The sequence below is a fragment of the Ovis canadensis genome, chromosome X (assembly GCF_042477335.2).
Source record: "Ovis canadensis isolate MfBH-ARS-UI-01 breed Bighorn chromosome X, ARS-UI_OviCan_v2, whole genome shotgun sequence".
Classification (NCBI taxonomy): domain Eukaryota; kingdom Metazoa; phylum Chordata; class Mammalia; order Artiodactyla; family Bovidae; genus Ovis; species Ovis canadensis.
In genome coordinates this window covers 64,848,370-64,862,622 of record NC_091727.1, presented here as the reverse complement: position 1 = coordinate 64,862,622, position 14,253 = coordinate 64,848,370, and the positions used below count along the sequence as shown (strand labels likewise).

General features: G+C 36.5%; 1 protein-coding gene across 1 annotated transcript in view; it reads left to right on the top strand.

Moving 5' to 3' along the window:
* Window positions 1-14,253, top strand: part of TEX11 (testis expressed 11) — a 243,070-nt gene that overhangs the window by 91,645 nt on the left and 137,172 nt on the right. The window contains exons 10-11 of the mRNA XM_070291774.1: window positions 7,716-7,770; window positions 11,611-11,706. Coding sequence (XP_070147875.1) covers window positions 7,716-7,770; window positions 11,611-11,706 — 151 coding nt within the window. The remainder of the gene's footprint in view (window positions 1-7,715; window positions 7,771-11,610; window positions 11,707-14,253) is intronic.

Genomic DNA, 14,253 nt, shown 5'->3' with positions numbered 1-14,253 from the left:
TGTTTATTCTTGTATGTTTCCAGTTGATAGAAAAGTATATTCTATTCTTAATACTAACATAAAGAGCATCTTCTGTGTCCATTCCTCCTTTGTATTTCCAACAAGACTATGGAAAACTTTATTTTTTGCTTTGGTATATATTGGTGTCTGCTACCCAAGAGTATAAGGGCAGGTGGGTAAATAGGAAGATCAGCTAAAATTATTATTCTTAAATGAATTTTGGTATTTCAGTAATAGTCAAGTAAATATGTACCATCTGAGCCACCAGGGAAGAGATTAAGCACTTAGTATATGCTTATTAGTATACTAAGATTTGTACTATTGTGTTGAATCTAGAAATATCAAAGGAATAGTGAAAAAATATAGCACTCATATGCAAGAATCCTGTGTTTCACTGAATACCTATGCCCAGTACAGGTTCTGACACATGGTAGATACTCAGTAATTGCTGGTTAAATGAATTTCTGTGAAAAATATATTTTTCTGTAGATGTTACATAAAGTGCTTTGAATATCAGGGGATTATGGAGTAAAATATATTAAATTAATTCACTAAATGTTTCCCTTCTCTTGAGTATGGGGTTTATTATAGTTATTTGGAGATAGCCTCTTCATTAGTTTAACTAGTGAAAATTACATTTGCCATTAATGAAATAAATAGAAATATCATTAAGATTATAGTCCTCACAGGCATATATATTTCTAATAAAATATTTATGCAAATAACTTGTTTGTATAAAAGACTTTTTTGGGCCCACAGATTGATTAAACTGTATAAAGAACTATGTCTAACAGAACAGGCTTATGCAGTTATAAGAGATATACTTGTCTCAACTTAGACTACTTCACACAAGTGGGATATACCTACAGTTTTTATTATAAATCACATTTTATAAATTGAATTATTAAAAGTATACCAAAGGAACTAACTAGTTTAATGTAGATTTACCACAGATTTCCTTTATTTATTTACTTATTTGGTTAAATTAATTTATTTAATTGGAGACTAATTATTTTACAGTATTATAGTGGTTTTTGCCATACATTCACATGAATCAGCCATGGGTGTACATGCGTCCCTTATCGTGACCCCCCCCTCCCACCTCCCTCCCTATCCCATCCCTCAGGGTTGTCCCAGTGCACCAGCCCTGAGCACCCTGTCTCATGCATCGAACTTGGACTGGTGATCTATTTCACATATGGTAATATACATGTTTCAATGCTATTCTCTCAAATCATCCCATCCTCACCTCACCTTCTTCCACAGAGTCCAAAAGTCTGTTCTTTACATCTGTGTCTCTTTTGCTGTCTCATATATGGAGTCGTTGTTACCATCTTTCTGAATTCCATATATATGCATTAATGTACTGTATTAGTGTTTTTCTTTCTGCCTTACTTCACTCTGTATAATAGGCTCCAGTTTCATCCACCTCATTAGAACTGATTTAAATGCATTCTTTTTAATGGCTGAGTAATACTCCATTGGGTATATATACCACAGGTTTCTTATCCATCTGCTGATGGACATCTAGGTTGCTTCCATGTCCTGGCTCTTGTAAACAGTGCTTGATGGACATCTAGGTTGCTTCCATGTCCTGGCTCTTGTAAACAGTGCTTGATGAACATTGGGATACATGTGTCTCTTTCAATTCTGGTTTCCTCAGTGTGTATGCCCAGCAGTGGGAATGCTGGGTCATATGGCAGTTCTATTTCCAATTTTTTAAGGAATCCCCACACCACAGGTTTCCTTTAAATGAGCAATCTTTTTATAAAGTGAATGAAGAGTAAGTTCTACTCCAAGATTTGGCAGTATTTGAAGGAGGAGCACTCAGAAAGATGGCATCAACCTATCAAAGATTAGTATGTCAAGGAGACAGGAATAGGAAGGACAAAATAAGAAAAAAGGATGTTATGGTGCCATGGATGGCTTCTGGAAGATTAACACTATCGAGGTTAGCCTGTAGTTTATGCCAGGAATAAATATGAACATGAATGTTCCTAGGAAGTGGTTTATAAGAGTAAACTTAGGCTGAAGTGGCATAACATGTAGGCTATTATCATATATGCCATGGATTGTTGACCTCTTATCTGTCATCATCTTTTTAAGAAAACCTTATAGAAGGAAAATATGATGGTGATAGAACATGACTGATATTTCTGTCATAAGCTAACTGTATCAGATTTTTACTCTATGTTTCAGTTCGTCCAACCATCTCATCCTCTGTCATCTCCTTCTCCTCCCGCCTTCAGTCTTTCCCAATGTCAGGTCAGTTCTTTGCATCAGGTCGCCAAAGTATTGGAGATTCAGCTTCAGGATCAGTCCTTCCAATGAATATTCAGGACTGATTTCCTTTAGGATAGACTGGTTGGATCTCCTTGCAGTCCAAGGGACTCTTACACCACAGTTCAAAAGCATCAATTCTTCAGTGTATGTTTAGTGGATGTATTATTAGGCCTAGAGAATTCCATAGTCCATGGGGTCACAAAGAGTCAGACATGACTGAACGACTTATACATACACACACAATTATTAGGAACATTATTTGACCCACAGTCATATTTTCATCAAAAACTATGTAATAAAAGATTTATAGAGCACCACTATCTTTTGACTCTTTTGTATTCTTGTCACTAGAATGAGATTGAGGAAAACAGGAAGGGCTTGAATTCTTGGCCTAGTTATTATATATTATTTTAATCTTCCAGTTTTTTCCCTACAAGGAGATCCAACCTAAAGGAGATCAGTCCTGGGTGTTCATTGGAAGGACTGATGCTGAGGCTGAAACTCCAATACTTTGGCACCTCATGTGAAGAGTTGACTCATTTGAAGAGACCCTGATGCTGGGAGGGATTGGGGGCAGCAGGAGAAGGGGACGACAGAGGATGAGATGGCTGAATGGCATCACCAACTTGATGCACATGAGTTTGGGTGCACTCTGGGAGTTGGTGATGGACAGGGAGGCCTGGTGTGCTGCGATTCATGGGGTCGTGTGAGTTCTGTGATGGTATTTTGAGAAAGAGATTTTCATTTGACTTAAAAAAATTATTTTTGCCTGTGCAGCATGTTTTTGGATCTTAGTTCCCTGACCAGGGATCAAACCTACACCCCCTGCATTGGAAGCATGGAGTCTAAACCATTGGACTTCCAGTGAAGTCCTTCTATGATCATTTTAAACTATAGTTATTATGTTTACAATAAGGACAGTGTTAATGAGATATTTTTCAATATTGAGCTTTAACTATGGTTGTATAGGAATATATAATGCCAAGGTCTTCTGATAAGAAATAAGGGAAACAGCAAAGGAAATATGCATAAATGTACTTGTGTGCGGTAATATTAATGGTTCAGTATATGAGCCCAAGGGAAGTTTGTATCAGTTTTAATGCTATTTAATATTCGTTGCTTTAATTTTGCTTCTGTTCTCAGCCTGACACCTTGAGAATTTGATACCATTATCTGTAATCAGGCAGTGTGATCTAGAGAAAGATCATAGAACTAACATTAGAAAATCTATTACTAATGAAATTTGTGACCTTGGATCACTTATGTAACTACTACTATGTGCTTTGATTTACTCATCTGAAATATTAGTTCAGCATTATTTGTGTAGATGACTTGCAATGAAGATAGCATAAATAATACAACAGTACTTTGAAAAGTTGAGTATGTAATAATAGACTATGATTACATTATTAACTATAGAAACGATCATCTAGAAGACATGTTTTGATGGAAAATGGAAATATATTAGCGCCATCTTGTGGAAATATAACAAATTATATAGTAGCAGTTTTAATAAGATAATTTATTATACATAACACCTTATAGCTGTGAGAATTCTTACAGATCATCTAGTTCAATAATTAAAAAGCTATATTCTGTTGTGTCCTTGGGGTCTACCAGAAGAGCTAGATATATAATATAGGGTTCTTATTTGTAGTTTTTAAATTAGTCATCCCTGCCATTGCCCCCATTTTTTGTGATGAAGAGTCAGCTTGTTAATCTGACTTTTTACATGTATCATTCCCTTTTACATGATGAAACATTTTTCTCTTATTGTTTTCAGTATTTTCTCTTTGAATAATTTGACCATAATGTGTTTGAGTATGGATTTCTTTGTGTTATCCTATGTGGAGCCTATTAAGCTTCTTAATGTGTGAAAAGCAGTGAAAGTGAAAGTCAGTCATGTCCGACTGTTTGTCCATGGAACTCTCCAGGCCAGAATACTGGAGTGGGTAGCCTTTCTCTTCTCCAGGGGATCTTCCCAACCCAGGGATCAAACCCAGGTCTCCCACATTGCAAGCAGATTCTTTACCAACTGAGCCACAAGGGAAGCCCAAGAATACTGGAATGGGTAGCCTACCTCTTCTCCAACAGATCTTCCCAACCCATGGATCGAATGGGGGTCTTCTGCACTGGAGGCAGATTCTTTACCGAGTAGATTATTTTTCTTTTTTCATCAAATTTGGGACATTTTCAGCCATTGTTTCTTTGAATATGTTTCCTATCCCTTTCTCTTGCCTCCCTCCTTTTGGTACTCTGATTGTGCTTATGTTGGTGTGCTTAATGATGTCCCACATTTCTCTGAGGCATTCTTCTTTTTTTCTCATCTATGTTTTATTGTTTAGATTTGTATAATCACTATCAATCTATCTGCACGTTTGTTTATTCTCTTTTTGCCTGCTCAGATCTACTTTTAGCCTCTTCTAGTGAATTTTTCATTTCAATTATTATACTTTTCAGCTTGAGAATTTCTACTTTTTAAAATTATTTTGATCATTTAATCAATATATTCTTATTCTCTATTTGATGAATCACTGTTACCATACCTTCCTTTATTTAAACATGGTTTCCTAAAGTTTTTTGAACATATTTCCAATAGCTTCTTTGAAGTATTTTTCTAATAAGTATAATATTTAAGACTTCTCAAAGGCAGTTTCTATTGCTTTCTCCTATTCCTCTCTATGAGTCACTGTTTTATTGTATGTCATATAATATTTTGTTGAAAACTAGACATTTTGGATAATATATTGTGGCAAGTTTGGATACCTATCTCCCTCTTTTCTGGTAGTTACTGTTCTTTTATTGTTTGTTTGGTCATCTATTTGTTAGTTCACCTGACTGGACTAATTCTGTGAGGTCTGTTTTTCTTACAGTATATGACCCCTAATGTCCCTGCTGAGAGTTTTTTCTCCTGTTTTTGTCTTTTCATGGCTCTCTGGGGTTCACCCCTGCATCTGGAAACATAAACCCCATGTTGGTCAAAGGTTATTTTAAGCCCACTTAGCCAGTTTGATTTTCAGCCTTTCCTTTTGATTATGTGTTTGGCTTAAAGACTGTCTTCACAGTTCAGTGAATTCATTATTTTGCCCTGTATTCAGCCAGGGGCTAGTAGCCAATATGTTCTCTCTCTGGTCATGCCTGAGTGAGTAGTCTCCAACACTACCCACCACCCCTTACCCCCCAGAAATGAATGTGTTTTCATTTTTTTAAGACAGAAGTTTTTTAGGACGCTTTTAAGTTTATAGCAACATTGAGAGGAAGGTACAGAGATTTCCCGCATACCCCCTTCCCCACCACATGCCTGAGTGAGTGAAGTTGCTCATTCGTGTCTGACTCTTTGCGACCCCATGGACTAGTAGCCTACCAGGCTCCTCCCTCCATGGGATTCTCCAGGCAAGAGTACTGGAGTGGGTTGCCATTTCCTTCTCCAGGGGATCTTCCTGACCCAGGGATCGAACCCCGGTCTCCCGCATTCCAGGCAGACACTTTAACCTCTGAGCCACCGGGGAAGCCCCCACCACATGCATAGCCTCCTCAATCAAGCATGGCTAAGATCTCCATTGTTTTTGACTATACCCTTAGGCAGGAGTCTCTCTCTCCTTGCTTGGTTTTCAAGTCATTTCCCTTAGGCAGAAATGCTGAGCTCTTCCTCTTTATTACCTACTTCTTCCCTTGGGCAGAAACTGTGCCACAATGCTGCAGTTGGTGGCAGGAGTGTGGTAGCTCCTCCTGCAGTAGACATTGTGGAGATGGTAGCCCCTAATCTTATTAGTATGCCTTCCATTCCTGGAGCCTCTGCCCCAAGAGCCAGCCTGGGTGAAGGTGATAAGCTGTTAACACCTGGGGTCGAGCCCTTAGTCTAAGAGTGAGAGCTGAGTTGGGGAAAGGAAGACCCAGTCCTTTCATTGTTCCTGCCCATGATAGTACTTTTGCATCACAATTCTGGGGAAGATAAGAGAGGCTAGCAGCCTGAGTCTAGGACTTGGAGGAGGAGGGAATTCCCACTTACTTTTTGTTTTAAATTGTAGTATAATTGACTTTCAACATTATATCAGTTTCAGGTGTACAACACGGTGACTTGATATTTTTGTATCTTACAAAATGATCACCACAAGTTTAGTTGCCTGTATTCCCTATACTGTACATTATGTCTCCATGACTTATTTATTTTAAAACTGGAGCTTGTGCCTCTTGATTTCTGTCACCTAGTTCACTCATCTCCCCACCCCACTTCCTAATTCTTTTCTTGACAGCACTCATCTGGAGCCATCACATGGAGGTAGTGTGGATAGGAGCAGGTCATGGCTCAAATGCCAGAGACTCACTGTTTTTACTGAAATTCTGATGGTTTTTGTTTAATAAATGTTTTTCAATTGCTGTATGCCCTTAGGACACTTTCCAGAGACAAATGGTTGTTTTAATGATTTATCCAGGCAGATGGTTGTTTCACTGGGGAGAGAAGGTCCAAGAACTTCTTAATGCCACGGTTGCAGAAGTTCTGTTTTCATTGATTATTTCAAAAACTGGAAGTAGTAGAAGGTTTAATGTACCAACGGAGACCTCTATGAAACAGGGCTTTCAATGAGGCTATTATAATATAGGCCAGCTTTATACCTTCGTTAACAAGCTGAAAACTCAGTTTGGTAGCTCTGGGTCTTTCAGACTTTTTTAAAAGAAATCTTCAAAGCAATAACTTCAATATAGTACAGTTCACCAAAATTTTATTGACTTCCTTCCTTGGAATACCAATTTTATGGTGAGTGATCTTTGTTATGCTTTTAGGTGTTTTGAAAACCTGAGGCTCATATTCATACATTATTTGTGGTTATCAGAATGTCCCATAGATAATATAGTATGGTAATTAAAGCAGATAACTGAAAGTCAAATTTCTTTTCTCCCCAACCCCTTGCTCTCATTTTCAGTATTAATCTAGGAAATATTAGAAATCACTTAACTGCTAAACTGGTTCATTCAGCTGCAAAATGGAACTAATATTGTACGTCACAAGGGTGTTGTGAAACATAATAAATATTGCTGAAACATTTGTTTTCATGAAACTCTTAGATTTGTTTTATTATAAAAATATTTTCTTACACTTTAAAATGTGCTCATAAAGTAAGGGCTTGTACACACATAGTAAAACAGTTTTATATAGTATATATAGCCAAATGGAGAAGAGCAATACTGTAATTATGGTGTTGATTTATTGAATATATATCCTGAGGAAATTGTGGTTTTCTAAAGTTAGAAAATATTGCCTTATACAATTGATTTTTATCTATTAATTGGCTAATAATCTGTTGTAGTACAAAATAGAAAAATTGCAATTAAGTATAATTATCACGTCTTCTTAGTAACATGTAATATTGAAAAAAAGTATAATTTGAAATAAATGTGTATATATATGTGCTTTTTTCCTTTTTAAATTACAGCCAAAGCTATGATATTGGGAGGACGGATAGGAATTCTGTTGAGCCAGAAATGCTGGTAAGGATCATGTTAAATATTGCAGAAATAGGTTGAAGAAATACAGTTTATGTTATTTTAATAAATTTATAATAATCCATCTCTCTATTTCTGAGTGTTCATTGGGCACATCACTTAATATCTCAGTGTGTTAGTTTCCATAAAGTTGATAAACTTGTAGAATCTACCATCCAGGTAGATTCTTATACTCATCAGTTAATACATGTAAAGTGCTTAGGACAATGTTTGGCTATATATGTTTTAGCTTTTATTTACATGCTCAAAAATTTTAGGTTTCCTGTAACCACTCAGATAGTACATGCCTGGTATGGAAGTTTAATTTTACTATTTAATCAAATAAAATGTGATAATGTAATAAATCTTATATAAAGCTAATTTAATAAATGCCATAACAAAATGGAATTTTTTTGAATATCCATCTCTGCTTCTTACCATTATTATAATATATCAATCAAAATGGAACTTAATACTTATATATAGCTAGCATTGTGGTAGATAGGGAATAAAAGAGAAGCATAAAACATTGCCTCTGTCCTTAAGAAGCTTATGTTTAAAAGATGAAACTAATATAAGTGAATACAATGGAATATTATTCAGCCATGAAAAGGAAAGAATTTCTGACACATGCTACAACATAGGTGAACCTTGAGGACATTATGCTAAGTGAAGTAAGCCATTCACAAAAAGACATACTGTGTGATTCCATTTCAATGAGGTATCTTGGTTTCTCAAATTCACAGAGGCAGAAAATAGAATGGTAGTTGCAGAGGTTTGGAGGGAGGTTTTGAGAGAGGAGCACATGGTGAACTATTGTTTAATGAGTATAGAGTTTCAATTTTGTAAGATTAAAAGAGTTCTGGAGATGTATGATGGTGATGTTTGTACAGAAGTGTGAATATTCTTAATATTACTGAACCATGTACTTAAAAATGGTTAAAATGATCAATTTTTGTTATATATATTTTGCCACAATTAAAAATAAGATTATATTATGATAGTGTCATATATTAGATAGTCTCATATATAGCAATGAGAATAGATTACAATAATTGTAACTATGTGGATGTCCTCACATATAATGTTGAACAGAGCAAAATACAAGGTAGTATATACTGTATATTTACATAAATATGAATGCCAAAAGCAGGTAGACCTAATACATGGTGTTAAAAGTCAGATAATTGGTTACCCTTGTTTTGAATAGTGTCTGAAAAGAGGTATGAGATGAGACTAATGTTCTGTTTCTTGATTTCTGTCTTGTTAATATATGTTTGTTCATTTTGAGAAAATTCTGAGTTGTACCATTGAGATTTTTGAACTTTTTCTGTATGGATTTTTTACTTCAGTTAAAATGTAAAAAGAAGATTAAAAAAAAAAGTACAAGTGAAACAACTTGAGAAAAATAAGTGACAGACTGTGTGGTACTAAGCTGACGTATGTAGAAGGGTATACAGAATAGGGAAATATTAGTGTTGACTAGAATATTTGAAGAAGTCTTCTGATGACTTCCCTGGTGGCTCAGTGGTAAAGAATCTACCTGCCAGTGCAGGAGAAACGGGTTCTATCCCTAGTCCAGGAAGATCCCGCATGCTATGGAGCAGCTAAGCCTGTGCACCACAACTATTGAGCCTGTGCTCTAGAGCCTGGGAACTGCAACTACTGAGCCCTTGAGCCACAAGTACTGAAACCCTTGCACCCTAAAGGTTGTGCTTCACAGCAAGAGAAGCCACCACAATGAGAAGCCTGCACACCACAACTAGAAAGTAGCCGCTGCTTGCTGCAATCAAAGAAAAGCCCATGCAGCACTGAACACCCAGCATAACCAGTAAACAAAAGAATTAAAAAAAGGAAATCTTCTGGTAGGAGATAGACCTGAAAAGCAGATGGAGTTCGTATAGTTAAAAGGGAGGGAAAAGGGAATTCGAGATAAAGGATCTAGTTGAGAAGACATCTGAAGGAGGAATGAAGATGGAAGATAGGAATTAAGTGTAATTGATACCTAATATTCATATTGTAAGGTATGGAGAAGTAAGATTATGAAATTGTTTTTCTTTCATGCTAACAATACTTTATTGGGGTATAACTTATATATACATATATATATGAGATAAAGTTATGACCAACCTAGACAGCATATTGAAAAGCAGAGACATTACTTCGTCAACAAAGGTCCATCTAGTCAAGGCTGTGGTTTTTCCAGTGGTCATGTATGGATGTGAGAGTTGGACTGTGAAGAAGGCTGAGCGCCAAAGAATTGATGCTTTTGAACTGTGGTGTTGGAGAAGACTCTTGAGAATCCCTTGGACTGCGAGGAGATCCAACCAGTCTATCCTAAAGGAGATCAGTCCTGGTTATTCATTGGAAGGACTGATGTGGAAGCTGAAACTCCAATACTTTGGCCACCTGATGCAAAGAGCTGACTCATTTGAGAAGACCCTGATGCTGGGAAAGATTGAGGGCAGCAGGAGAAGGGGACGACAGAGGATGAGATGGCTGGATGGCATCACAGACTCCGGGAGTTGGTGATGGACAGGGAGGCCTGGCATGCCGCAGTTCATGGGGTCGCAAAGAGTCGGACACGACTGAGCGACTCAACTGAACTGTACAAATGTTAAAGAGTATACAGCATGATGAATTTCAGTTTATCTATATGGTCTTGTAAGTACCACACAGATCAAGATACAGACATTTCCATCACCCTCAAAAGTTACCTTGGCCCCTTTTCAGTTAACAGCTATTCCTACCCTCCTGATAAAACCAGTATTTTGATTTTTATTGCTATAGATTATTTTTGGCTTTTCTTGAACAGTTTGTACTCTTTTATTTCTGGCTTCTTTTGCTTAACATAATAGTTTTGAGATTCATCCATTTTGTGTTATCTTTCTGATTATTTGACCCTTTTACTATTATAGAATAACTGCACAGTCTCTTTCAGAGATGCCATAATTACTCCATCAAAGTCCTCTGGAGGAGTTTATAAGTTGAAAGTTGTTCCATGATAATAATAATGATATTAAGTATATTATATATGTCTTAGTTCTTAAATTAAAAAACTCAAAGATGTGACACCCTAAATGTCCTTTCTCAAAGATTCACAGAGCCATAATGTACTTAACTTTTTTTTTTTAAGTTAGAAGACCACCTTTGCCTGGTCCTACTTTCCTTACTATACTTAAAGGTAGAATATTCATGGAAATAGGGCTCTTCCTTTCAAAATGTGAATCTGTAGTTAAACAAGTTTGTGCTGACTAGAATTACTCTCCTTATCAATGTAGACCTGACTGGAGAAACTGACTTAATTAAGAAATACTTTATTAATTTTAAAACTTGGCTGAGTTGGGAGAAATCTTCCCTATAGGAAAGAGTATCTGTTCCTACTGAAATAATGGTCCAGTTGGTTAATCTCAACTAGGCTATAAAGACTTTGAGAGAAGAATTATGGCTTTCTAATTATTGCTTTTGATGGATGCCTAATATAATGCTACCAAAACAGTAGGTGATAAGATGATTACACTAAATATTGCTGGGCTTTGATTTCCTTATTTTTAAAGTGGGAATGATAAAGTACTTTAGCACTAGAAAATTGTTAAGAAAATAATTATATTAACAGAATTATATTAAATTTAAATAAACTATTACTATAAAATTCTCAGACGGTGTTTGGTGTGGGTAACGTAATGATGAGATATATCCTAAGACTGTCGTTGCTTAAGGAAATGATATTTCATAATTATGACTGAGGTTTGAGAAATGCCTGTCACTGTGTAAGTCATAGTCAGCTGTTGTATTGCAGTCTAACCCTCAATTATGTGTGTGTGTGTTTTCTATTTTCAATTACAGGCTAAAGTCCTGCGGTTACTGGCCACTGCTTATTTGGATTGGGACAGCAGCGAATATTATGATAAGGCCCTCAACATTATAAACCTAGCAAACAAGGTATAAGAAGTTTTTACTTTGAATATTATCTTAATGCAATTTTGAAAGCATTGATTCACATTTTGAAATCCAGTTTAGACATTTGCTCCAGTATTCCTTTTTAAAAAAATAACATATTGTGACAGTTTCTTCTGCAGTGCAGAAAGGAAAAATAAAATATACTTCTATGACAACAGATATTTTTGAAAAAATTCTCTTTTGTACAGAACAAAAAGTGTTGTCTACTGTGAGTAAATTTTAGGGTAAAAAAGAAATGATGATAAAATAGATAATGAGATTTAGTTTAAAAAACAACATCAGTGTTTCACATTAGCTCATACTCATACATACAAACACACACACACACATATACATACACACACGTGTACATACTTTATACTCCTGAACAAGGAACACTGATAGACTGATGACTGTTTTAAAGAGATTCAGTTAGGATCAATGTATCTTATTCTGTAAGGCAATTAAATATACTAATATATTTTTAAAGGTTTTTTTTTTTTTCAACAAGATGGGATGCATGAAAGGGATAGTTTAATCGGGATATTAAATTGAGAGACCATTTATTTGAACTATATTTTCTTGAAATTTATGTCACATGGATGGGGTTATAAATGCTGAAAAGCTTCTTTTATATTAAATTTTTATTTAAAAATATTAATATACATGAACATTTTCAAAAGTTGCATCCTGTTTTGTTTTGCATTTGCTGAGATGCAAGTCTGAATAAAAAATAGAATCCAAGACAATTGAGGTGGTTGCGTACTGGCTACATGGCTCCTTTTCAGTATGTGTTTTTGTTCACTAGATGTAGAAGTTGCAATTTTTATAACGATAATTGTTCATCTGCCTTAGTCCTGACATATCACATTTAATAGGCTAATTACTGATCATAGATATCAATAAACTGGATGTGTTAGGATTTCGGTGGCAGTATACATGTAAAAGAGTTTTATTTGTAAACAGTTTGAAAGCTAGAGAAAGACTGAAAGAATAGTGTGAAGAATACTTGCCTATATACTTTCCCCAGCATCACCTGTTATTAACATTTTGTGCATTCTATTTCTCTATATTGTTCAGTTCAGTTTAGTCACTCAGTCAAGTCCGATTCTTTGCGACCCCACGGACTGGAGCACACTAGGCTTCCCTGTCCATCACCATCTCCTGGAGCCTGTTCAAACTCATGTCCATTGAGTTGGTGATGCCATCCAACCATCTCATCTTCTGTTGTCCCCATCTCCTCTTGCCGTCAGTCTTTCCCAGCATCAGGGTCTTTTCAAATGAGTCAGTTTTTCACATCAGGTGGCCAGAGTATTAGAGTTTCAGCTTCAGCATCAGTCCTTCCAATGAATATTCAGGACTGATTTCCTTCAGGATGGACTGGTTGGATTTCCTTGCAGTCCAAGGGACTCTCAAGAATCTTCTCCAACACCACAGTTGAAAAGCATCAATTCTTTGGCACTCGGCTTTCTTTATGGTCCACCTCTCACATCCATACATGACTAATGGAAAAACCATCGCTTTGAGTAGATGGACTTTTGTTGGCAAAGTAATGTCTCTGATTTTAATATGCTTTCTAGGTTGATCATAGCTTTTCTTCCAAGGAGCATGCGTCTTTTAATTTTGTGGCTGCAGTCACCATCTGCAGTGATTCTGGAGCCCAAGAAAATGAAGTCTGTCACTGTTTCCATTATTTCCCCTCTATTGCCATGAAGTAATGGGACAGGATGCCACAGTCTTCATTTCTTGAATGTTGAGTTTTAAGCCAACTTTTTCACTCTCTTCTTTCACTTTCATCAAGAGGCTCTTTATTTCTTCTTCATATCTGAAATTATGGATATGTCTCCTACAATCTTGATTCCAGCTTGGGCTTCATCCAGCCCAGCCTTTCTCATGATGTACTCTGCATATAAGTTAAATAAGCAGGGTGACAATATACAGCCTTGACGTACTCCTTTCCCTATTTGGAACCAGTCTGTTGTTCCATGTCCAGTTCTAACTGTTTCTTCTTGAGCTGCATGCACATTTTTCACGAGGTAAGTAAGGTGGTCTGGTATTCCCATCTCTTTAAGAATTTTCCACAGTTTGTCGTGATCCACACAGTCAAAGGCTTTGGTGTAGTCAACAAAGCAGAAGTAGATATTTTTCTGGAACTCTCTTGCTTTTTGATGATCCAACAGATGTTGGCAATTTGATCTCTGGTTCCTCTGCCTTTCCTAAAACCCACATGAACATCTGGAAGTTCTTGGTTCATGTACTGTTGAAGCCTGGCTTGGAGAATTTTGAGCATTACTTTGCTAGCGTGTGAGATGAGTGCAGTTGTGCGGTAGTTGGAGCATTCTTTGGCATTGCCTTTCTTTGAGTTTAGAATGAAACCTGACCTTTTCTAGTCCTGTGTCCACTGTTGAGTTTTCCAAATTTGCTGGCATATTGGGTGCTGCAGTTTACAGCATCATCTTTTAGGAATTGAAGTGGCTTAACTGGAATTCCATCACCTCCTCTAGCTTTGTTGGTAGTGATGCTTCCTAAGGCCCACCTGGCCTCACACTC